This window comes from Chiloscyllium punctatum, chromosome 33 (assembly GCF_047496795.1).
Source record: "Chiloscyllium punctatum isolate Juve2018m chromosome 33, sChiPun1.3, whole genome shotgun sequence".
Classification (NCBI taxonomy): Eukaryota; Metazoa; Chordata; class Chondrichthyes; order Orectolobiformes; family Hemiscylliidae; genus Chiloscyllium; species Chiloscyllium punctatum.
This window is the reverse complement of record NC_092771.1, coordinates 22157873-22183144: the sequence shown is the minus strand read 5'-3', so window position 1 is coordinate 22183144 and position 25272 is coordinate 22157873. Positions and strand designations below refer to the sequence as shown.

At 42.8% G+C, this 25272-nt stretch overlaps 1 protein-coding gene across 1 annotated transcript; it reads right to left on the bottom strand.

The window, feature by feature from the left end:
• Positions 1–16458: 16458 nt before the first annotated feature.
• On the bottom strand, positions 16459–21384 carry LOC140458331 (maestro heat-like repeat-containing protein family member 1). The gene has a single exon (XM_072552720.1). It carries the CDS (start codon positions 21382–21384, stop codon positions 16459–16461), a length of 4926 nt encoding a protein of 1641 aa, XP_072408821.1.
• Between the last annotated feature and the right edge of the window lie 3888 nt (positions 21385–25272).

Here is a 25272-nt window from a genome sequence, read left to right as displayed (position 1 = left end):
TATCTAAATTAGCATATTACTGTAGAGATATCACAGTTTAATTTAGATTATGCAAAACCAATCTGGAATTGACTTGTGCATTACTGAGAATGAAAATCCCTAGGCCTGATATTATTTTCACATTCAGCTTGATGGTAATGATTAAGAATGATTTCTGTGGGGAATACTATCTTTAATGCTCTTTTCCTGAACTAGTCAGTCTACATACCAGAATGCATTTATTGGTTAATAGACAGTTAAATGTAGATCATTAAAAAAAAAGGTCTACACAGAGGAAAACTAGATGATTGATTCAGTTCTAATTTGGATCTGCCTGCAGCTATCTCAATTATCTGGGTGTTGTGAAGCAGCCAATTAATTACACTGTTAATAAAGCAAGGAGAGATTCCGACACTGTGATACCCGAATCAGAGATGGCAATGCGATTGAGCTCATTTTAAGTTCACCCACCAAACCTGGTTAGTAATGCAGATACACGGCCACCTCTCCTTCTATAATAAAGCAAAAAATTACACACATTGGAGATCTGAAACAAAATTGGAAAGTGCTGGAGGAACTCCATTGGCATCCGAAGAGAAAAACCAGACCTGCTGAATTTCTGCACCACTTTCTGTTTCTGTATCTGTTACTATAGTTTGGTAGAACTTTCACTTTACTGTTTATCAACTTGGCAATGAGTTAATGCACACAGAGTTAATTATACTCTCTAAGTATAGTTACTTCTAAGGATAAGGTACCTGGCTGCTGTTTCCTTTTGTTTATCTGTGATCACAGCACATTTCGATGTGCAGATTCTCAAAATGCATCTGTAGACAATCATCAAAAGTATTTTAAATTCACAGACTTTGACCAATGATTTTTGATTAGGAATCCTGCAGCTATAGCTCCCATATTCCTCAAAGACTGTCCACTACCTACAAGGCACAGGTCAGGAGTGTGATAGAATACTCCCCCCCCCCCCCCAACTTGCCGGGATAGGTGCAGCTCCAACAACACTCAAGAAGTTCAGGACAAAGCAGCCCGCTTGATTGGCACCACATCCACAAACACTCCAACACCAATGCTCAGTAGCGACAGTAGATGCACTGTTGAAATTCACCAAAGATTCTTAGACTGCACCAAATTCACGACCATTTCCATCTCGAAGGACAAGGACAGCAGATATACAGGTAGTTCTTTTATAACATGATGGTTGTGTTCTTGTGCTACCCCACATTATAGGAAAATCACAGTTTAGAAACAGCGTTTAAAGTGTTGGCAATATAATCACAATACAGCCAACACCCACTTTAAAAACAGTGTCCCCAATTCATCAATTACGTTACAGTGAATTTGAATTAATGAAACGTGTGTTATAGCAGAATGATCTGTATGGGAAGATTATTGATTGCCAGTTCCCCTCCAAGCCATTCACTATCCTGACTTGGAAATATATCGCCGTTCCTTCAGTGTCGCTGAGTCAAAATCCTGGAATTCCTTCCCCTAAGGGCATTGTGGGTCGACCTACAGCACATGGACTTCAGCGGTTCAAGAGCATCTTCCCAAGGGCAGCTAGGGATGGCGGTAAATGTTGGCTGGCTGACATCCTGTGAGTGAATAAAAGAGAAACACTATCCAAATAAAATGAATTAAGGTCTTGGAAATGGTGAAATATCAATTCTTCTGCTTTTTTAAATGAAATTACTTTAGAAAGTAAAGGAGATTTAAATGAGAAACTGCTCCAACACCAACACCTTGCCTTTATGTGAGGCCTTAAATGCAGCAGAACATTGCAAGGTACTTCACGGGAGTGTAATCTGAGCCAGTTAGGAAGGTAGGAGGGCTGGTGTTTAATCACAGAAGTAGGTTTTAAGGAAGAAGGAAGGTGAGGCAAAGAGACGGAGAGGTGTGGGGAGGCTATTCAAGACTTAGGCAAGCTGAAATCACACTGTCCATCAGTGGAGGTGATTACTTAGGGAGGGCAGAGTTGAAGGAGAGCAGTCATTACTGAAAGCTGTCAAACTGGGGAATACGGCAGACAGATATTGGTGAACAATAGTAAGAATTTTAAAATTGAAAACTGCAGGGCTGGGTTCCAATATAGGTCAACAAGCAGAAGGGCAAATGGGATTTGATATGAATTAGAATAGAAGCGGTAGAGGTTTGGATGAACTCAGTTTTATGGAGGGTGGATCTTAAAAGGTTTCTTGGGATTATCCCAGACAGGTAGTGAAATAGAGTCAAAAAGTGTGGCACTGGAAAAGCACAGCAGGTCAGGCAGCATTCGAGGAGCAGGAGAATCGACGTTTCAGGCATAAGCCCTTCATCAGGACTTGATGCCCGAAGCGTTGACTCTCCTGCTCCTCGGATGCTGCCTGACCTGCTGTGCTTTTCCAGTGCCACATTCTTCGACTAATATCTCCAGCACTTGCAGTCCTCACCTTCTCTAGGTAGGGGAATAGCTGAGTGTAGAGATAGCAAAAGCATGTAAAAAGGTTTCATCAGTATGTGAGATTTAGCAGAATCGGAATCAGGTGATGTTAGGAAAGTAGGAGGTCTAGATGATATTTGGTTGGAAGCTCATCTTAAAGTAAAATATTACATAGACATTATAGAATCCCTACAGTGTGAAAGCAGGCCATTCAGCCCCTCCAAAGAGCACCCCATTCTATCCCTCTCACCTGCATTTCCCATGGCCAATCCACCTAAACTGTGCTTCTTTGGACTTTGGGAGGAAACCCACACAGACATGGGCAGAATATGCAAACTCCAGACAGACAGTCGCCCGAGGCTGGAACTGAACCCAGGTACATAGTGCAGTGAGGCAGCAGTGTTAACCACTGAGGCACCATAGCCTATAATTGCATATCTCCCTAACTGATTCCTGTCAAGGTGTTCTTCCAGGAAGAAAGTGAGCACTGCTGATGCCGGAGATCACAGTCAAAGAGTGTGGTGCTGGAAAAGCACAGCTGGTCAGGCAGCATCCGAGGAGAAGGACAGTCGATGTTTCAGGCATAAGCTCTTCATCAGCTGTTCTTTCCATCCCACATTTTGCACCTAAATCATTTTGACGTTCAATCACTCGCTCTAAAGGGGACAGAAATGACTGCAAGCTCTTGTTTCTGCAAAAGATTAATCAACATGAAGACTTGTGGAGTAGCAGAAAGCGTCAAAGAATACAGGAGGATACAGGTAGACTGGAGAGTTGGGCAGAAAAGTGGTAGATGGTTTCCAATCCAGACAAATGTGAGGTGATGCATTTAGGTAAGACTAATTCTAGAGCGAATTATACAATGAATGGAAGAACCCTGGGAAAAGTTGATGGCAGATAGATTTGGGAGTGCAGCTCCATTGTATACTGAAGGTTGCTGCACAGGTGGATAGAGTGGTCAAGAAGGCATACAGTATGCTTGCCTTTATTGGATGGGGTTTGGAGTATAAGAGCTGGCAAGTCAGCCGCATTTAGAATACTGTGCATAGTTCTGGTCGCCACATTACCAAAACGATGTGGACGCTTTGGGGAGGGTGCAGAGAAGGTTTATAAGGATGTTGCCTGGTATGGAAGTTGCAAGCTATGAAGAGAAGTTGAGTAGGTTAGGTTTGTTTTCATTAGAAAAAAGGAGATTGAGGGGGGAACCTGATTGGGGTTTACAAAGTCATAAAAGGTATAGACAGGGTAGATAGAGACAAGCTTTTTCCCAGGGTGAGGGATTCAGTAATGAGAGGTCACGCTTTCAAGGTGAGAGGTGGAAAGTTTAAGGGGGATACACGTGGCAAGTACTTCACACAGAGGGTGGTAGGTGCCTGGAACGCGTTGCCAGCAGAGGTGGTAGAGGCAGGTACGGCAGATTCATTTAAAATGCTTCTGGACAGATGCATGAGTGGGTGGGGAGCAGAGGGATACAGCTGCTTAGGAATTGGGTAACAGGTTTAGACAGTAGATTTGGATCGGCTCAGGCTTGGACGGTCGAAGGGCCAGTTCCTGGGCTGTAAAGTTTCTTTGTTCTTTGTAATTCCAGGAGAATGTAACTAAACCTAAATGCAACATTAGCTGCACTGATGTCAGAAAGTCTTACAATCTCTCATGGACCATTTCTGGTTTTCCACTCCAAATAGTACACCAGTTAGCACATAAACAAAATACCATATATGCTGGAAATCTGAAATAAAAACAGAAAATACTGGAAATGTCCAACTGACCAGGGAGTATCTGTGAAGAGAGAAACACAATTGGTGGGCTGAATCTTATCTTTTTTATTGGTGAAGTACAAATTGAGTTGGGACTTTCTGCTGTGAGACCTGACCATATCTTGCCGAGCTCGCCTCATTAACTACCTATCCTGCCCCAATGGCATTCCTCAAAGCCAATTCCAGCCACATCTTATCACTCACAGTTCCTGAAACAGCACGCCACCCTCTGGAATTTACCAGAATGCCTTGCACCCTTGCCATCTTTAACAGCATGTTGTGGACCCAAACAACGCTCTGCCAATCCAGAGCCACCCTGCATGATTCTTGCCAATTGCTCCTGAGTTGGCAAACTGGTACCACCCACATTTATCTCCGGTCTTCCCTGCCTTGCTCATTCTACAAAAGAAGCCAAGAAGAGAGCGTTAAGATGGGTGGTAAGCTGTCTCACATCTTTTGTTGAGAGCATCCTGACTCTGACTGGCCTGAGTAGCTGACTGACCCATGTCCAACCCCTCAAGACTGGTATCAGAGGCTGTCATTGACTTACAGTAGGAGGACTCCTGGCTGAAGACTATCTCCCTTGATGTGACTGAGATCTGCAGATAACCAGAACAAACTTCCTGGCTTTGTGTCTGCATTGAATGGCAGTACTGAGAGCCAGGTATCTCTTTCTTTTATATCAAAAGTAAACTTTATTTTATAATAAAATATGTTTATATACACACACACACATAGTGACTAAAGCAGTTTTGTTCTGTCTGGTAAAATATGAAGAAACAAACATTGGAGCTTGAATTTATCCAGCAAACAATAAAAGACATTTCCTACTATGCAAGATTATATTTACATATGGTCTAGGCACTGGGAGGGTCTGACAACTGAACGGATCCCCTTTTAACTTCAGCAGGAAGACCTCAGACAGTGGTCTTTCTCCACTGAGCCTTAGCAGCAATGCCCCAAGCTGTAGTGCATCCCTCAGCATATAGTCCTGGACCTTGAAACGTGTCAGTCTGCTACACTCAGTTGAGTTATACCCCTTGCTCTGGAAAACCAACAAGTTTCGGGCAGAACCAAAGAGTGTCTTTACCCAGTTGATGGTCCTCCAGGTGGAGTTGATGTTTGTCTTGGTGTGCGTCTTGACTTGGGGAACAGATCATAGAGCACTGTATCATGGAGCTGCTTGGGATGAACCTGGACAAAATCCACTGCATCTCTCTCCAGACTTCCTTTGCAAAGGCACATTCCTCTCTGCCCGGGACAGGGATGGGGGAGTGCAAAGCACACAAATTCACAGCAAACCAAGCAAGGCAGTGATACTGTAGGTATCCAGGTGGACTCAGGGTAAGTGAGCTCTCTGAGACCAAACCAAGAACCTGGAGATGCAGCCTGGTCTAATCCATGAGCCAAGGCCTTGCTTAATGCCGTATTGTAGAGGCAATCTAGATTATAGACTCATCTCTGGAGTATACCTTGAACTCACAACTCTTTGACAGATGACTGATTTGAAAACACAGTGTAGACATTTGCTGAGCTTCTGTCTTTCAAGTTCCACCTTTTGTTTTGACATTTTTGGGCAATCTTTCGTATTAGAACTATGAAGGCAGTTGCACCACAGTAATTGGCTGCTACCCTTTGATTGACACAGATATTTAAATTTTTCACAGCTAGAACAAAGCGGCTTCATCAATGCACAGACATTTCAGTGCTTTTATTTATTCTTGTGATGTCAGAAACATAAAAGCAAGTGCCTGCAAACAGTTCTCGACTGGATCAACCATTTCGGTGATGTTGCTTGAGGGATAAATATTGGTCAGACCACCAAAAAAGGATTCTCCTATGTTTTCATCTGTGTCACAGGATCGTTAATGTCCACTGGAACAGAAAATGCAGCATCAGTTCAAACTCCCATCTGCACCCACTGACAGTGCATCATTCTCTCAATACTGCACCGGAATCTTACCTCCAATTCTGTGCTCAGTTCCCGGTGGTGGGACTCAAACCCCTCAGTCCACTGGCTCATTCGGGTAAGAATGCCATCTTGGAGTTGGCACCCCTTAATAAAAGATGCAGGCTAGATATTTTTCTCCCCACTCCGAGGCAGTAAGCCAAGACTAGCAATGAAATTCAGTCCTCATGTGATTCTGCCCGCGTTGAAAATTGGGGATCAACCTAAGATCAGCTTGTGTTGTGTCAGCAGATCACTTTTCCGATCATACCACTAATTCCATGTGTCGCTGTTTTGAGCATCCATACCACACCCTAAGATCATGGACTGATGTCCAGGTACCTCTACTCCTTAAGATTTATGTCCTGTTTTATTCTTTCAGATATTGTCTTTGGCATCAGTCTTGTGCCTCCAGATTCTCTCCCTAAGGCAAGGCAAGAGGTGCTGTACACATAGAATGAGCACACCATCTGCTCTGGACATTCAATCACTGTAGACAATGCAAGTCAAGGTGACCTGCCAACATTGTACAAGGGCTGAGGCTACCTCCGTGTATTAAGATAGGCCTGCACCTACATTGCCCCTTTCAACAACATCAGGATGTCCAGTGGTGGATGCAGGTACAGTTACAACACTTAATAGGCATTTGAATAAATACATGAATAGGAAATGTTTTGAGGGATATGGGCCAAGCTGGGGTAATATAGGAAACATACCTCCCAATTTATACACTGCAGGCTCCCATAAACAACAACGTGACAAAGACCAGATAGTCATTTCTATTTCAGTGATGTTGCTTAAGAAATATATATTGTCCAAGACACTGGAGAAAATACCTAGGTTCATTGTTGAAACCATGGGATCTTTCACACCAATCTGAGTACCTTGCTTCAGTGCCTCATTTGAAAGACAGAACCTCTGACAGTACAGCAGTCCATCAACATGACATTCATCACCATCAACTACAGGACCAATCGTTTTGTTATCTGCAAATTTCCTAATTATGTCTCACACATTTAACAAAAAAAAAGGAATAAGAGTAGACTCTTTGCCTCATAGAACCTGCTTTGTCATTCAATATGATCATGGCTAATCATCCAATTCAGTTCCCTGTTCCAGCTTTCTCCCCTTTTAGCCCTAAGAACTAAGTCTAATTCCTTCCCGAAAACTTTCAATATTTTGGCCTTAAATGTTTCCTGTGGGCAGAGAATTCCACAGACACCCCACTCTCACTGAAGAAATTTCTCCTAATCTGAATGTATCAATGGTGCTGAGGTGGAGAGAGCTTCATGTTCCTAGGAGTAATAACACCAACGATCGGCCCTGGTCCATCCACATCAACATAACAGTCAAGAAAGCGCACCAACACCTCTGCTTCCTCAGGAGGGTAAGGAAATTCAGCACATTCACAACAACTCTTATCAATTTTTAAGGATGAACCATAAAAAGCATCCTACATGGATGCATCACAGCTTGGTATAGCAACAGCTCTGCCCAAGACTACAGGAAATTACAGAGAGTTGTGGACACAGTCTGGTCCATCATGCAAACCAGCCTTCCATCCACTGGCTCCATCCATGCTTCCCACTCAGGAAACATCCTTAAAGACCCATCCCATCCAGCTATACTCTCTTCCATTGGGCAGAAAATACTAAAGATTGAAAACTTGTACCAACAGATTCAAGAACAGCTTCTTCCCTGTTGTTGTCAGGCTTATAAACGGTCCTTTTATATATCAGAGTAAATCTTTCTCTGCACTTTCTCTGTAGCTGTACCTCTATATTCTGCATTGCCCTGATGTACTTAGGTAAGGTAGGTTAGCACACAAAACAATATTTTTCACTCTATCTCAATACATGCTGTAATAACAAATCAGATCAAAGTTATCTCAGTCCTAAATGGCTGATCCAGTATCCTTAAACTGAATCCTTAGGTCCAAGTCATTAATATATACAACAAACAATGAGTTACCCATCTTAGAGCCCTGTGGAATGCCATTGCAAACACCTTTCAGTTTGAAAAAACATCCATTGACCATTACTTTTTTTTAATTTCTGTCACTATGGCAATTAGCAATTCACCAGTCCACCATTCATCCCATGGGCTTTCATCTTTCTGATCAGTCTGTCCTCCAGGACCTTGTCAAATCCCTTAGTAAAATTCATATACCCAATTTCAACTCTCACTGTCCACAACTCCCTTAGTTACTTCCTCAAAAAATTCAGTTGGTAAGACATGACCTTCCCTGAACAAAATGATGCTGCCTAGCCATGATTAATCGGTGCCTTTCTAAGTGACAGTTCCTCTTATCTTTCAGAATTGTTTTGAATAATTTGTTCCGAAAATGTGCCGCTGGAAAAGCGCAGCAGGTCAGGCAGCATCCAAGGAGCAGGAGAATCGACGTTTCTTCAGGAAGGGCTCATGCCCGAAACGTCGATTCTCCTGCTCCTTGGATGCTGCCTGACCTGCTGCGCTTTTCCAGCGGCACATTTTCGGCTCTGATCTCCAGAATCTGCAGTCTTCACTTTCTCCTTGAATAATTTGTTGACCACTGGAGGTAGATTGACCAATCTCTATTTATTTAACATATTATTTGCAGCCATTTAAAATAATGGCAGAACATTTGCAGACTTACAATCATCTGGTACTTTACCTCTATCTACTAAGGATTGGAAGATTATCCTTTGAACATCCACTATTTCTTCCCTGGCTACCCATGTTGATAGTGCTGTTAAGAAGGCATACAGTGCATTAGGTTTCATTGGTAGAGGGATTGAGTTCCAGAGCTGTAATATCATGCTGCAACTATACAAAACGCTGGTGCGGCCGCACTTGGAATATTGTGGATAGTTCTGCTCACCCCATTACAGAAAGGATGTGGAAGCATTGGAAAAGGTGCAGAGGAGATTTACCAGGATATTGCCTGGTCTGGAGGGAAGATCTTATGAGGAAAGGTTGAGGGACTTGAGTATGTTCTTATTGGAGAGAAGAAGGCTAAGGGAGAGACATATAAGATGATCAGAGAATTAGATAGGGTGGACAGTGAGAGTCTTTTTCCTAGGATGATGATGTCAGCTTGTACGAGGGGGCATAACTACAAATCGAGGGGTGATAGCTTAAAGACAGATGTCAGAGGCAGGTTCTTTACTCAGAGAGTGGTAAGGGCATGGAATGCCCTGCCTGCCAGTGTAGTTAACTCAGCCACATTAGGGAGATTTAAACAGTCCTTGGATAAGCACATGGATGATGGTGGGATAGTGTAGGGGGATGGGCTTAGATTAGTTCACAGGTCAGCACTGTATTGTTCTATGTTCTCTAACAGGACAAGCTGCAATCCATCTGACCCTGATAATTTATCCACCGTCACTCCTGCTGGTATTTTCTTCTACTTTTTGTTTATTTTCTGAAGAGTGGCAATCTCGCATAATTTATGACCCCACCTTGTCTTTCATTCTTTTAATGAAATAAGGGAGCTCCAGATTTATGACAGGAGATTCTGCTCAGGGTCTCCCTCGGAGATGTGGAGATACGCTTCCATTCTGACAATCCTGAAATATATCACAAAAAGTCAAGCCAGAGCAAGATATTCTGTTCAGTGGGCCAGCTCGCTTAACGTTGTTATCCATAGAACCCCTACAGTGTGGAAACAGGCCATTCAGCCCAACAAGTCCACACCATCCCACCAAAGAGTACCCCACCAAGACCCATTCCCCCTAACTGATGCACCCAACCCACACATCCCTGAACACTACATGGTAACTTAGCATGCCCAATTCACCTAACCTGCACATCTTTGGATTGTGGGAGGAAACCCACGTAGACATAGGGAGAGTGTGCAAACTCCACACAGACAGCTGCCTAAGACCAGAATCAAACCTGGGTTCCTGGCACTGTGAGGCAGCAGTGCTAACCACTGAGCCACCGTGCCTGACCGGAAAAGATTATATGAAGCTGTACCGCCTGCGACTTTGCAGCTCAAGCAAGTCCTTTAGATAATATTAAGAGACAGAGGGTAATTATGGGCTTGCCTAAAGGATAATAAAGACTTAGATTGCAGAAATTTCAGGGAGCCCAGAAGGAAAGATCAGATTGATACAATAATACAGTACTTTAAAATGAACTTATTGGTCGTACCTCAGCACTACATTTGATGGATAGAAGGCAAAAAAATGCAACGTCACAGATCTGAAGCAGTGGTTACATCATTGAAGAAGATCTTTGCAACAAAATGGAATTCTGGACCTTGTCACCTCAGTTACTAGACCACAGTTTGCCAATGAATAGTTCAAGGTATTCACGAATCATATGGATTTGTCCAAATTACCATCTCACCAATGATGCCCATTGACCAGTCTGCTCAGCATAGCAGTGGTAAATGAAATTCAACCTGGAAAAGTGTGAGGTAATTAATGCACTTGGGGAGGATTAACAAGATAAGCAATTAACCGAATAATGGTAGGACTCTGGAAAGCACTGAAGATCAGAGGGAATTTGGTGCGCATATCTACAGATTGCACAGGGTAAGTAGATAAAATGGTTAAGAAGGCATAAGAAGGTGTAAGTGCCTTTATTTGATTTATTTATTGTCTTATGTATCTTGTTACAAAAACAGTGAAAAATGTTAGCTGAGGCACAGAATACAAGAGCAGGGAGGCTTTCGATTTAACAACATGGTGACTGGCCTGAGATATGAGGAAAGATTGGATAGGCTGAAGTTGTTTCCCTGGAGCAGTGAAGGTTGAGATCAGACCTGATTGAGGTGTATAAGATTAAAAGGGGCATAGACAGATGGGTAAAAGGGCACTTTTTTCTTCAGTAGTAGGGTCAATGATCAGGGAGTATAGATTTAAGATAAGGGGTAAAAGGCTCAGAGGTGAAATTCTTTCACTCACTGGGAGACTGGAACTCACATTTGAGCAGTATGTGTTACAGTTGCCTCTAGGGCTGTGGACCAAAGCTGGAAAATTGGATTAGTATAGTCAGATCTTTGTTGACTAGTGTGGGTGACCACTCCCAGGAGGTTGACAGACTCCACTCTTTCCACCTCTGCACTGTTAATGTGTAGAGGGGCATGAGTAACATCCTGCCAAAAGTCAGTATTGAGTTATTTGGTTTTGCCAGCATTGAGAGCTAGGTTGTTCTCAGTACACCATCTTTCCAGGTCTTCCATCTCCCATCTGTAGTCTGTCTCATCACCATCTGAGATTTGACTGACTATGGTGGTGTCATCAGGATAGAAAAGGCTGAATGGCCTCCTGCAAACTCTGATGAGTCTCTACCCACAAGCCAATGTAGAAGCTGAAAGAGGATTCGTTACAGGGAAAGGATTGCTGAAGAAGAGTAATTCTGATCGATTGTCCAACTCCACTCCAGAAAACCTTAGCTCCATGTGAACCCTCCATTGCTGGAAGACTAGAAATTCAATTCCCTACTCTCTCAGGGGGCGTGTGGACAGGATGATGACGTCAAACCGTGAGGGAGAAAGGGGATAAGTGCCATTCCTATCAGATTCACAGCTATGACATATCCTACACATGAGAGAAAGTGAGGGCTGCAGATGCTGGAGAGTCTGAGTCAAAAAGTGTGGCACTGGAATAGCACAGCAGGTCAGGCAGCATCTGAGGAGCAGGAGAGTCTGAGAAAGAGTTGGGCCAACACACCTATGATTTTACCTTCTTCAAATCGAAAATGGTGCTATGTAGAACATAGAACATAGAACATAGAACAATACAGCACAGAACAGGCCCTTCGGCCCACGATGTTGTGCCGAACTTCTAACCTAGAAATTAAGCACCCATCCAAATGTACCTATCCAAATGCCGCTTAAAGGTCGCCAATGATTCTGACTCTACCACTCCCACGGGCAGCGCATTCCATGCCCCCACCACTCTCTGGGTAAAGAACCCACCACTGACATCTCCCCTATACCTTCCACCCTTCACCTTAAATTTATGTCCCCTTGTAACACTCTGTTGTACCCGGGGAAAAAGTTTCTGACTGTCTACTCTATCTATTCCTCTGATCATCTTATAAACCTCTATCAAGTCACCCCTCATCCTTCGCCGTTCCAACGAGAAAAGGCCGAGAACTCTCAACCTATCCTCATACGACCTACTCTCCATTCCAGGCAACATCCTGGTAAATCTTCTCTGCACCCTCTCCAAAGCTTCCACATCTTTCCTAAAGTGAGGCGACCAGAACGGCACACAGTACTCCAACTGTGGCCTTACCAAGGTCCTGTACAGCTGCAACATCACTTCACGACTCTTGAATTCAATCCCTCTGCTAATGAACGATAATACTCCATAGGCCTTCTTACAAACTCTATCCACCTGAGTGGCAACCTTCAAAGATCTATGAACATAGACCCCAAGATCCCTCTGTTCCTCCACCTGACTAAGAACCCTACCATTAACCCTCTATTCCACATTCTTATTTGTTCTTCCAAAATGGACAACCTCACACTTGGCAGGGTTGAACTCCATCTGCCACTCCTCAGCCCAGCTCTGCATCATATCTAAGTCCCTCTGCAGCCGACAACAGCCCTCCTCACTGTCCACAACTCCACCTATCTTCGTATCATCTGCAAATTTACTGACCCACCCTTCGACTCCCTCATCTCCCTCATAAAAATTACAAACAGCAGAGGACCCAGAACTGATCCCTGCGGAACTCCACTTGTAACTGGGCTCCAGGCTGAATATTTACCATCTACCACCACTCTCTGCCTTCGACCGGTTAGCCAGTTTTCTATCCAATTGGCCAAATTTCCCTCTATTTCCCTCTATCCCATGCCTCCTGACTTTCCGCATAAGCCTACCATAAGCCTACTATGTGGTGGAAGCAGATACACATTAGTTCCTACCCATAAGCAACCATCCAAATAGACAAAGCAGTCATCAGGACTATCAAGCAGATAAGAAATACTGCATTGGTGAAGAGGTGCAGATGACGATCTGATTGCTGAACCAAAGTCAACTGTCAATTCTCCTTCTGCCCAGCAGAATCCAACAGGCTACATGGAGGACTCAAATTCCCAATCTCTTCAAAAAAAGCTGAGGATAGTTAAAATTAATAGAATAGAATCTCTACAGTGTGTGAGCAGGCCATTCGGCTCATCAAATCCACACCAACCCTCCAAAGAGTAACCCACCCCACGTAACCCTGCCAATTCCACAACTCATCCACCTAGCCTGCAAGTCCCTGAACACTACATGGTAACTTAACATGACCAACCCACACAAGCTGCCCATCTTTGGATTGTGGGAGGAAACCAGAACACACACACAGGCACAGGGAGAATGTGCAAACACTATACAGACAGTCGTCCAAGGCAGGAATCGAACCCAGGTCCTTGTTGAGGTGAGGCAGCAGTGCCAACCGCTGAGTCACTGCGCTGTCCCAAATTGATTTGGGTAGATGAGTGAAACTGCTATCATTGTTGTCCCTGTATATAGGAAACTGAGTCCGAGACTTGGGGAGCATATAGTATAACGGACTTGGGAGGAGGTATTGTATATAAGGGGATAACTTTGTCTATGAGATATGATAATACAACACAGCTTACATCATCATTGGGAGTGAGACACAGTGAGAAGACTTTGCTTCAGCAGCCTTGTGACAAGATGAAGCCACAATAAGATGTTTCTTAAATACAGTTAATTTATTCCTTATATCAGCAGACTCTGTAAATATTCTTTAGTAGTACTAGGAATAGTATGGAACTCACAGTATTTTCCTCTGTCTGGAACATTGGGCCACAGCTGTCCATTGTAAAAAGCTTTTTTTTTAGGTTAACTTTTCAATGAATCTAATTATAAGTTTGATCCCAGTGGATTAAAGGATCACTGTACTGGAACTTTCATGCATTCTGTGTGAAGCAATCCTATATTACATTCACTTAATTTGTTTAATTCTCCTAATGCCTGGAATCTATCAATCACAGCTTCGAATGCAATTAGCTGATAGTCCACAGTTCTCCATGATTGAGAAGTCCAAAGCTTGGCAACTCCATCAGCAAAGAGTATGAATAATATTCGGATAGAAATTCGAGCACAGGAATTAAATCATAGGAGAGACGACAAAGTAAAATGACATAATGATTGAAATAATTGAGGTGATGAATGGTTCATAAACTCGATAAAAAACATAGTGAATCAGAGCTGGTGTAATATATCATTGGTATACGACTGTGGAACGTTTGCCATTATAGGAAGGTTGTTGAACAAAAGAGAGAGAAGGAGCATAGATTCACCAGGATGTGGGCACATATGAGCGAATGCGAGATGATTGGAAATTTGTATTGTCTTTATTCAACAAATGGCAGAGGCCTTGTTTACAAGTAAACATTCTGGATACATTTGGGAGTAAACCAGTAGATAACTGCAAGAGTGGAGGGGAAAGTGGCTTTGGATGATTTTCAAGGGTTACCCCACGGAGCCCAAGTTGAACAGTCAAGTTGGAGAGTTGAGGGTGTCACCTTTGGGATTGATACTCTTATTCAGGCAGGTACAGGAGTTAGAATAGTCCTTTAGATAATATCAAGAGACAGAGGGCAACTACAGGTTTGCCTAAAGGACAGTAAAGATTTAGATCGCAGAAATTTAAGGGAGTCCAGAGGGAAAAATCAGATTGATACAATAAGAAATTGAAATTAATCTGTCGGTTGTACCTGAGGGATACAATACTGATCGGACCAGTTAGCGTCATTTCTAAGTTTTATTGGTCCAGCTAACTTTGTTTTAATTGGTACCTTATGAACTGGCACTCTTGATAAACTGACAAAAAGTTATATACCCCCAACACCGTAAAGTTTGATGTATTATTTTACCTTTTTAAAATTTAATTACCTCAATGTAAAGTATACTTGTTCAATTGAATGGCTACTTGAAATATCAACGATTGATTCAATTTCGAGTCAATTTCTCTCAAACACTGCAATGTCGGAATAGTCAGTTGAGGGTGTGAGTGAGAATGCTCTCTGCCAGTAAGTTTTAGTTAAAGCAAAGTTTCATTATTATTAAGGTGTAAATCAAGTATAACAGTGGTGTGCATACCCCTTGCATTACTTTCCATTACTAAGCATGGATTTTCACATTGATTATGCGGGCCTCTTGATTATCCAGAACATTTGATCAATTCACACATTGCTGGTCCAATAGGTACTGGATAATAAAAAGTTTACTGCATTTCCTTTTGGGAGATTTATTAGAATAGATCCACGGATAAGAGATTTTAATAATGTGTAATGTCTGAGGCACCTGGGATCTTATTTTCTCCTTGCAGCAGAGAAGGTTATGGAAGACTTAACAGAACCATGCAAAATCACGGATGGTTTTGAAAAATTGGATAGGAGCAAAAGTGATTAAAGGTTATATCGTCAGAAAACACAGATGTTAAATAATCTGTAAAAGTACCAGAGGGAAGAAATGAGGAGATTTCATTTTTCCCTCCACAGGAAAGGGAGGAAGATGCAGATTCCACAATAATTTGGAATGAGGTGAATTGCTTCACCGCTTGAAGGGGAGAAAAAATTGCAGGGTTGTGTGGCCAAAGCAGAAAACAAACTGGACAGCTCTTGCAGAGTGTGAAGTGGAAGTAACAACGATGGACTGAGGCAGGAAGGAGGAGAGCAAACTACCTGTGAGGCAAAACTGAAGATTGATACAAACACGTGATCAGAGGGGAGGAAATCGAGGGATGTTGGAATGTAATGGGAGAAGGATCCAAGAAGGGACTTAAAAACTATAAATAGAGTCATACAGTCATAGAGATGTACAGCATGGAGACAGACCCTTTGGTCCAACCCATCCATGTCGACCAGATATCCCAACTCAAACTAGTCCCACCTGCCAGCACCTGGCCCATGTCTCTCCAAACCCTTCCTATTTATAGACCCTTCCAAATGCCTTTTAAATGTTGCAATTGTACCAGCCTCCACCATTTCCTCTGGCAGCTCATTCCATACACGTACCAACATCTGCGGGAAAAGGTTGCCCCTTAGGTCCTTTTTATATCTTTCCCTTCTCACTCTAAACCTATGCCCTTTAGCTCTGGAGTTCAACCAAGAGAGACAAGCAGTTTTTAAAAGGCAGGAAGTAAAATATAAATTTATAATTTAATCCAAAAATATTATTTAAAATAAATTCAGATCGTTCTTTTGGTAAATGAGTTTACAGATTATCACATGTGATGTCCTTTACAGAGGTTCAAGTAGTTAAAAAAAAACTCGCAGCTTTCCACCTGGGACTTTAACTTGTCTACAGAACAGCCCAAGCTATTTCTATAGCAATGATGTCTTCCTGTCAGCCATTTTTGATATCACATCTCACAGAGCTTGATCCTCAGTACATGTAGAGGTATTGTACAGCCTCAGCTGCTTTGAGTCGGACGCTTTTCACTGGATCAAACAGGAGAGTATTGATCTCCTCACAAATGGTGTCGACGGACAACGTGGAATAGTCTGGCGCTGCATTGTACATGAGCAAACCTATCAAGGTGACAGCGTTTTCTCTTATCTCTGGTTGTACACTTTTGAAAAAGGCAGCACAGCTCGCTATGTAGAAGGTGACCTTGTCGTGCAATTCTTTGCTAATCTGCTTGGCGATCTCGCTTAAATAGGCCTCATAATCCAGTGCAGGTTCCTCCAGTGAGAGCTCTTGAAGCATAGTGCTTGGGCCCTCTGTTGCCATGATTGGTCCCATCGAACGCAGCACTGATTTGCAGGCTTTCCGCACGTCCTGGCTGTCATCGTTGAGATGTAGCAACAAGCTGATCAGGGTTGCATGGAGGTGTTCCATTAATGCAGGGTCAGGCTGAACTTTGATGAATCGGATTATTTTCTCGTGGACTTTAAACGCAGTCGTTCTCAGTTGGTCCTGCTTGTGTTCAAAGAGAGGCTGGATTGTAAGTGCCACATCCACCAGAATGGAATCTGCAAGATTTCCCTGCAGCTGATCTAGGATCTTTGAAATGCTTGACATTGCCTCAACTGCTATGAATTTGTTGGTTTCGGAGTACTTGTGTATCATTGCGATCATTGCAGACAACAGTTTGGTCGAATATTTTTCTACCTTCTGAGAGGATCCAACATTTCCTAAACCTTTCAGAGCCAGACACTGGACAGTGGGAGACGTATCGATCAAGCTTCGAAGCAAGCTGGTCACGAGAGTGTCAGTGAGGGACAGTTCCAACATCACAGGGTGATTTAAGAGCTCTGCAAAGAAGGCAGCTATGGTGATCCGGTGTTTCTCATGGACATTCGCAAGGAAAGGGATGAGTTGCTCCACGACGCTGATCAGGTGAGGGACAGCACATGTAGCCATTGCACTGGCCAGCAGCATAACTCCCTTGTGGTGCTTCTCTGGACTCTTGATGAGGCCCCAACTTCCCATCTTTGCAACGTTTGAACCTTCTGTCTTTCCATGTTTCAGGAGGGCTTGCAGTATCTCAACAGCGTATTTAAAGACGTCATTGCCGTCAGGCTCGTCCAACTGGCTGAAGGTTTCCCAATCCTTTGGCATTCCTGGAAATTCGCTGGGGTACCAGATCTGCACACTGGAACTGAGATAAATTAGAATGGTGCAGAACAACTGTGGGTACAGGATGTTTATCACACTTTCTGATTTTGGACTGCATATCATTGCATGTAGAGCACTCATAACAACGAACGGCTGTTGGGTTATTGATCGTGTCGTCTTTTGAACAAAGCGTTCTTTCCTATCGTCATACAGCAGTTTTAAGTTATCCAGCAGATACTTCACAGAAGTCTTTGCAACTACGTTGTCATTCAGCAGAGATTGCCATACCTCACTATTGTACGTACGGAATGGAATTTGGTATTTGAGAAGAAAGGGCAAAATCATCAGCACATTCTGTGAAGCCAGAATCGAGATAAGGCGTATCACCGCACGAATTATCCGAGGTTCTGTGATGGATTGCAGCTGATCATACAAAACCTTGATTATCCCAGGGATGTCATTAAGGATGGCTCCACACTTCCTTATGAGAACGTTCATAACAATAGAAGCCACAAATGAGCCATTTAACTTCTCGTCACTGAGTCCTTCCGAAAGAGTGAAGAGTAGAGTGTCTACATGATTATGAGGCATACATCTGGACAGGACTTTACCAATATCGGTGCACACACAATAGAGGGCATCACTGCTGGTGTCTTTTAATCCATCTTTGATAGCTTTCAGATGTTCGACCTCTTCATCTCTCTGATTTCTAGGCAATCTTTCCAATAGTAACTGTATTTGAAGCAATAGATACAAACATTCAATGGCTGTTTCCCTCACAATTAATGATGGATCTGAACACCGAAGCACAATATATCCAGTTATAGCGGCCAGGTCGTGAGATGGAGGTTTGCCATTAATGTCAGTTTCTTCCAGATAAAAGTTCAAGAGGTGTAAGGTCATCTCCAGTGATTTTTCTCGTTCATAGTTCTTTTTGGACTCAATCCAAAACATCATGTTCTTGAACAGAAACTGAAGACCGTCAGGTGACAAGCGGAAAATTAGAAATTGCTTCAGAAAATTCTCAAGTGATGCCAATGTCTCATTGTAAAGCTCCTGCTTCTTGGCTATGTTCATGTCCTTACTTTCATTGGCATTGATGCCATTCATATACGGAAGGCTGAAAACACTATTCAAACACACTCTAACCAATTCTGTATGGTCACTTAATAAAGGCTCCACAATCACAAGAACTGCACAAGCGTCTATGGCAGCCTTCCGAATGGACGTTCTCATGGTGTCCCTAGGCTCAGCCTTGATGAAGTCTTGCAGATAGCTCACCAGCTCAGCTTTCCTGGCCAACTTGTAGCTAGCTTGGTCTTTCACAGGTAGGATCACCTTGGCCATGAGGGTTATAGCCTTTATCAAACTCAACTTCATTGTTGTGTCCTTGACTTGAACCTTCATTCCCAAAATCTTCATGTTGAAATGGTTAAGGACATTTTGTAGAATGTCAGTCTCTAATCTTGGTAAGATGAGCTCCTTTTGCGAAAACCATATTACATATCCATAGCTTAAAATGAGCGTGCTTTTCACTTTCATTAATTCAATGCTACCTTGGTCTTTCATTATCTGATAGAAACTTGCAGTCTTCTTAAAAATATTCAGCCTTGAACAATCTTTCAACATAGTTAGGCTGATATCCAAGTGGATGTGGGAACACTGGCCAATTCCAATAGCTGCACCCTCCCTTTCTAAATCTTCACCATGACAGACAATCTGGAACATCTCATGAAGTTTCTTCTTTACCACTTCCTGGTTCTGGGTCAGTTGCAACACTATCCCCAAACACTTATAGAGAAACCCCTTCTGCTGTGGGGTAGGGTAAAATCTATAAAGGTATTTGCTCATCACTTCACTCAGCTGGACAATCCACACTTCATCTTCTATCTCCTCAAGCGTTTGGCGCAAAACGTGTAACAATTCTTCTTCCCATTGATTCTGAAGCAGCTGATTCCCTGGAAATTCTTGAAGGTAATTCAATAGAATTGGGAGTTGTTTGTCCCAGACCTTCACTGCCGCAGGATGAATGTTAATACCAAGCACTTGCAGTAAGGACAGAGCAGGGATTCCTTGACCATTCCCTTCATAAGGAGATGAAGCCACGGTCAACAGCCGTGTGAGTAATGCCTGGCAATTTGGAAGATTCACGTGCTCCTCATAATTTAGGACAAACTCTGTTGCTCCTGCTTCCTGTTTCTTCTTTCCAAGGTACACCAAGGAACTACAGACAAGAGCTAAGGCATTGGTGTACCTTACTGGGATCACAAACTCCAATAGCAATGGCCAGAGAAGGTTATCAATGTTCAGAGTTGTGGTCAGTTCTTCCACCAATTTTTCATACTGCCTCTTTACATCTCTGTCTATAATAACATTGCTGAAATCCTCTCTCCTTTCACCGATGCTAATACCTTTCTTGTCCTCCACAGTGGGCAGTGCACACTGTTCAATTATAAACTCAATCAGTTCCACTCCCCTGTTCAGTTCCAGGTAACCTTGAGTGGCCATGGTGTGTATTACCTGGGCGAGCATTCCCTTCACTCTGTTACTTCTCATTGTCATCGGCAGTGCCAGACTCATCAGGATCTGACTCCTCTGACTTTCCAGGCACGAAGGGATGTTACTGATCAGGTAGTTCATTATCGCCAATGCTCCCAACAGAATCTGCTCATCGCTGATTTCCAATTCCAGGAAAAGGAATGTTAGTAACTGGTCAATGAAGGCTGGTGTTAAGAGTTTGAAGCAGCAAAGGAGTTTGTTTCTTTGGGCTTCAGATAACGGGTTGCTGGGTTGATCCATAGTAATACAGACCTGCTGATGCAAAACCATCAGTAGAGAATCCAGATGCGCCACCAGCATTTTACTATCCCTTTCCATGGTAGTTTGCAATATGCCACACATGGCCTTAGTGACAGAGAGATCGCTCACTGTTTTCTGGTACATGGATAAAATGGTTGGAATTAGTGCAGGTAGCTCATTCTCCACTTTGTCATTAGGAAGCAGATAGGAAATCTGGCCAATTGCTTCAACCACCGCCACGTTCACCTTGGATTCCTTCACTTTCAACCAGTAATGGAAAAAAACATCATAAGCAGCAGAAAACTCATTGTAGAAGGCATTCTTCCTCAGCAGAGGGTGTGGGGTCTTCTCTGAGTTTGAAATGTAAGCGAGAATGCTCTTGCTGAAAAGACTGAAGGCATAGCAGAACACCCACTTTATTCTTTCGGATGTCTCGATTTGCAGCATGAAGAGAATTTTTTCCATCAAAGGTTTCAGCAATGGGACAATGCAATACACCTTCTCACAACTTAAGTTTGCAAGTGTCAGTATCACGTAAAAATTAGCTGGGATCTGTCGATGGATCATTGACTGCAGCTCAGTGAAGACTTCAGTGGGGAAACTACAGCCCAGAATAAGCAGGAGGTTACTGGCAGTTTCCCTGTGTCCATCAGTAACGTTTGATAATTTGGTCATTTCTGTCAAAGCCAAAGAGATGAGTTTTTTGGGCAGTGGCCGACCTAAGTGTACAGAGCTGTCCTTGACTATCGCAAAGATGCTCTTCAGTAGAGTGATGCGTTGGAACAATGGCAAACATTGGTGCTCGGTTAGAAACTTGCGAAGGAAAAGTAGAACTCTTTTTCTTTTGGTGCGGCCCAGTTCCTGTAAGGAATCGATCACTCTCAGCCTAACCAGCTCACTGCTATCAGAACACAAGCCCAGGATCACACGCATCCAAGATTCCAACCTCATAATCACTAGTTTCTTTCTATAAGAAACGCACTCACAAACCAAAGTGTGCACACACCTCACTGCTGAATGTATTTCTGAAATGCTCATCTAATTCTTCGGCTTACTTCTAAATAATTGCCATTGTTTAATTATTTTATCAACTGTGGCTGTAGAATTTTCGAAGAATCAATGTTTTGTTTATTTCATGAATCCTTTTCAAAGCCAAATTTCCAATGTGCTTCCTAATAGTAATGATCACCTTTGCTATGAAGGAATTTGGGAATTGAATTAATTACAAATTGCAATTCTGAAGTGTTCAATAAGCCACTCTCCTTTTGTAAACCATAAAATGGTTAGACTGGCAGATTTGTTTTCCATCTTGATGAATTATTTGCATCTCTTTCAGTTCAATATTTGAACTTGTGATGATTTCTTCTTAAGCAAGAAGTATATTTACCTATGGATTGTGACTATCCTTGAAATTTAGTTCAAGAGAGATTAAATCTGCTGGGGAGGGTTTTGGGATGGCGATAAACATGCGCCCGTGCCACACATCAAGTCTTCAAAAGACTGCTCCTGTTTTGTTGTTAGCCGAAACACATCTCCTACTGGGGTGATTCTGCAGTAAGGTTAGGGTTAGGGTTAGGGTTAAGATTAGGTTGCTATTCCTGCACAGACTTACACTTACAGATTCTGATTCTGAGAGTTATGAAATAACTTGATGTTTTCAATTTTGAATACTGTGGATTATCTTGAAGGATTTTAATTGAAGAATCTCTTCCTCACTCTCCTCATGATCAAACACAAAGTTGAATTGCTGGATGTCCAAGCGATCAACGCCTTTATTTAAAAAGGCCATTGTGCCTGGCAAAATGGAGTCTTCGTGCAGTCATGAATCTCATTGTGATGTCTTGTGACTCAAGCTGTCACATGACCTATCAGATTAATGACCTCACTGGTGAGGACACCCTTCAGCTTGACCCCACTCATGCTATTGTGGGTTGTTTGTAAAAGTTGTCTTTGAAATATATTTCGAACAATCCAGTGACAGAGGCGGTAACGTTACAAGTCCAAATGGTCTGAAACTCAGAAGTAGAATTGTACAGCTGGAAGACTCCTGCTGCCTCTGTTTGGTTTGGAAAATGTTGTTAATGGAATGTGAAGCTATATAAAGGACCATTACAGATATCCCCCATTTTGCGAACATTCGCTTTACGCCATTTCACTTTTACAAAATGCCTACACTTGTTCCTGTTTTCTCTAACTGAAAGAAATCCGAAAGGTATTTTCACTTTTTCGAAAAAAAGCAACAGTTTCATGGTCATCATTAGACTCTTCATTCCAGATTTCTTTTTGTTTTAAATCGCACTGTCTGCTTTGGCAAGATTTGAACAAGGGTCCCTGGAATATTTCCTGACTTATCAAATGTCTGGTTACACCAATGACAAAGAGCTGTGAGAAATTACAGAGAGTTGTGAATACAGCTCAGTCATCAGGCAAAATCGACAAACAAAGGTCTGGAAGAACACAGCAATCAGGAGGTGGAGGCATCGACATTTCAAGTATAACCCTTGCTGTGTTCATCCAGGCCCCTGCTTCTGTACATTGGATTCCAGCATCTGCATTTTTTTTGTCTCTATCACTCAAGCCAACTTTCCATCCATCGACTCCATCTACATTTCTCACTGCCTCAGAAAGGCAGCCAACATCATCAAAGACCCCTCTCACCCTGATTCCAATCTCTTCCAACTTTTCCCTCAGGCAGACGATACAAAAGCTTAAACACACATACCAAGGGATTCAATAACAGCTTCTTCCACACTGTTATCAGACATACAAATGGAACTCTCACATTTTAAATCTAACTTTGATTTCACTCTTTGAGCACTTTCTCTGCAGCCGTAACATTGTATTCCTCACTCTATTCTATTACTCGAATGCACTTTGAATGGTATGATCTATCTGTACTGCACGCGGAACAAAACCTTTCACTGTACTTAGGTACATGTGGCACAAATAAATCAAATCAAAAACAATGTGAATTGAAGATAAATGTATTGCTTTTACTTTTCCAACTTCCACTTTGAAGTTTTTTGTGAATCACAGGGAAGCAATTCAACAGTATCATCTTATGATCTTGTCACCTCTTTATATCCACACAGAAAGTCTTTACCTTAAATCATATATCTGAATAAATCAACAGTTCACAAAGAACACAGGAAAAGGAGATGGTTTGGATCTAGTACGGGTCACTCAGTCACACACTGCATATTTTTAAAAAAGGGGTAATTGCCTCAAATATTCAATAAAATTATGCTAATAATTTAAAAGATCACTGCACTTTTGGAATTAGGATGTCAAGGTCTTGGATCCAGCACTGACTTACTTGTCTTTAATCAGTGCTTCCTTAAGGATAAAATAGAACCACTGGTCACTGTGCTGTACACTCAGGTACCAGTGCTGATAGAATATCATATCTTCTGATTACCAAATACTATGATTGTGGCCTGTGAATCATAGAATCCTTACTGTGTGGAAACAGGCCCTTCAGGTCCACACCGATCTTCTGAAGAGTATCCTACCCAAAACCCATGCCCCATTACTCTACATTTCCCCCGTCTAATGCTCCTAACCCACACATCCCTGAATATATGGGGCAATTTAGCATGACCAATCCACCTGACCTGTACATCTTTGGGCTGTGGAAGGGAACCAGACCACCCGGAGGAAACCCACGCAGACACGGGGAGAACGTGCAAACTCCACACAGACAGTCACCCGAGGCTGAACTTGAACCCAGGTCCTTGGTGCGGAGAGGCAGCAGTGCTAACCACTGAGCCACCATGCTGCCCCCTGTGCTTGGTGGGTTATTTTTGTCATTTTTGCTTCTTTTTATTCAATTTTTATTCACTGCCTGACTCAACATTTATTCCCTAATTGTGCTTGCAGGGGATAGTTGTCTTCTAAAACTGGAGCAGTCCCAAGGGTGCAGGGATATCCATAATGCTGTTGGAGGGGAGGGAAGGAGTTACAGGAATTTAACCCACTCTGGGGTCTGTCTGATTACCACTTGGCCCTCACGCTGCGGTCTGCCTCATTACCCTTTGCCCCCACTCTGGGGTGTGGCCAGACAGGCCACTCTAAATGAAAAATTTACGATGAATTTAATAAAGTGGACAAGGACTAAAGCATGCTGGGAAATGGAAGCCAGTCTTGACTGAAGTGACTGTGTCAATCCTCGTGCTGCCGAATCCAGACAGGCTGCAGTTGCCCACAGACAGTCGGCAACAAACTTGACAGCAGCAGACCCGACAATACACGCCCAAATTTGGGTTTGAATGGGACAATGGACCCTCGGGACCAATCGGAAACATCAAGGTGTGTACCAGACACGGAAGCCCCTCGCACACTTATTTGAAGGAGGCTACATGTGCCCAGCACCTCCAGTAATGGACACTTAAGGACCACCCTGCCATCAATTTGGCAACATCTGGTTGGGTCCAATCGATCGGGGTGACTGAACCTGAAGGCACCTCTGAAACCGTTGGAAGACCAGGCGGCTTCACCACAGGGAGCCTGGCCAAGTTCTAGAGTGGTGGTATACGATCATAAAATTAAGATAAAGCATAAGATATAGATTTGTGGTGTATATTGTTAGTTTATAGTGTATTTCTTGATCTAATATTAATTGTGTCAAATAAACAAAAATTATTGCTTTACTATGATTAAGAATCGAATTTAGGGTGGCTCAGTGGTTAGCACTGCTGCCTCACAACATCTGGGACTCAATTCCACCCTCAAGTGACTGTCTCTGTGTGGGTTTCCTCCAGGTGCTTCAATTTCCTCCCACAGTCCAAAGCGGTGCAGGTTAGGTGGATTGGCCAAGCTGAATTGCCCATAGTGTTCAGA

Bases quoted from the DNA above. Each gene is read 5' to 3' on its own strand.
- LOC140458331 (XM_072552720.1), bottom strand. From the start codon at position 21,384: ATGAGGTTGGAATCTTGGATGCGTGTGATCCTGGGCTTGTGTTCTGAT.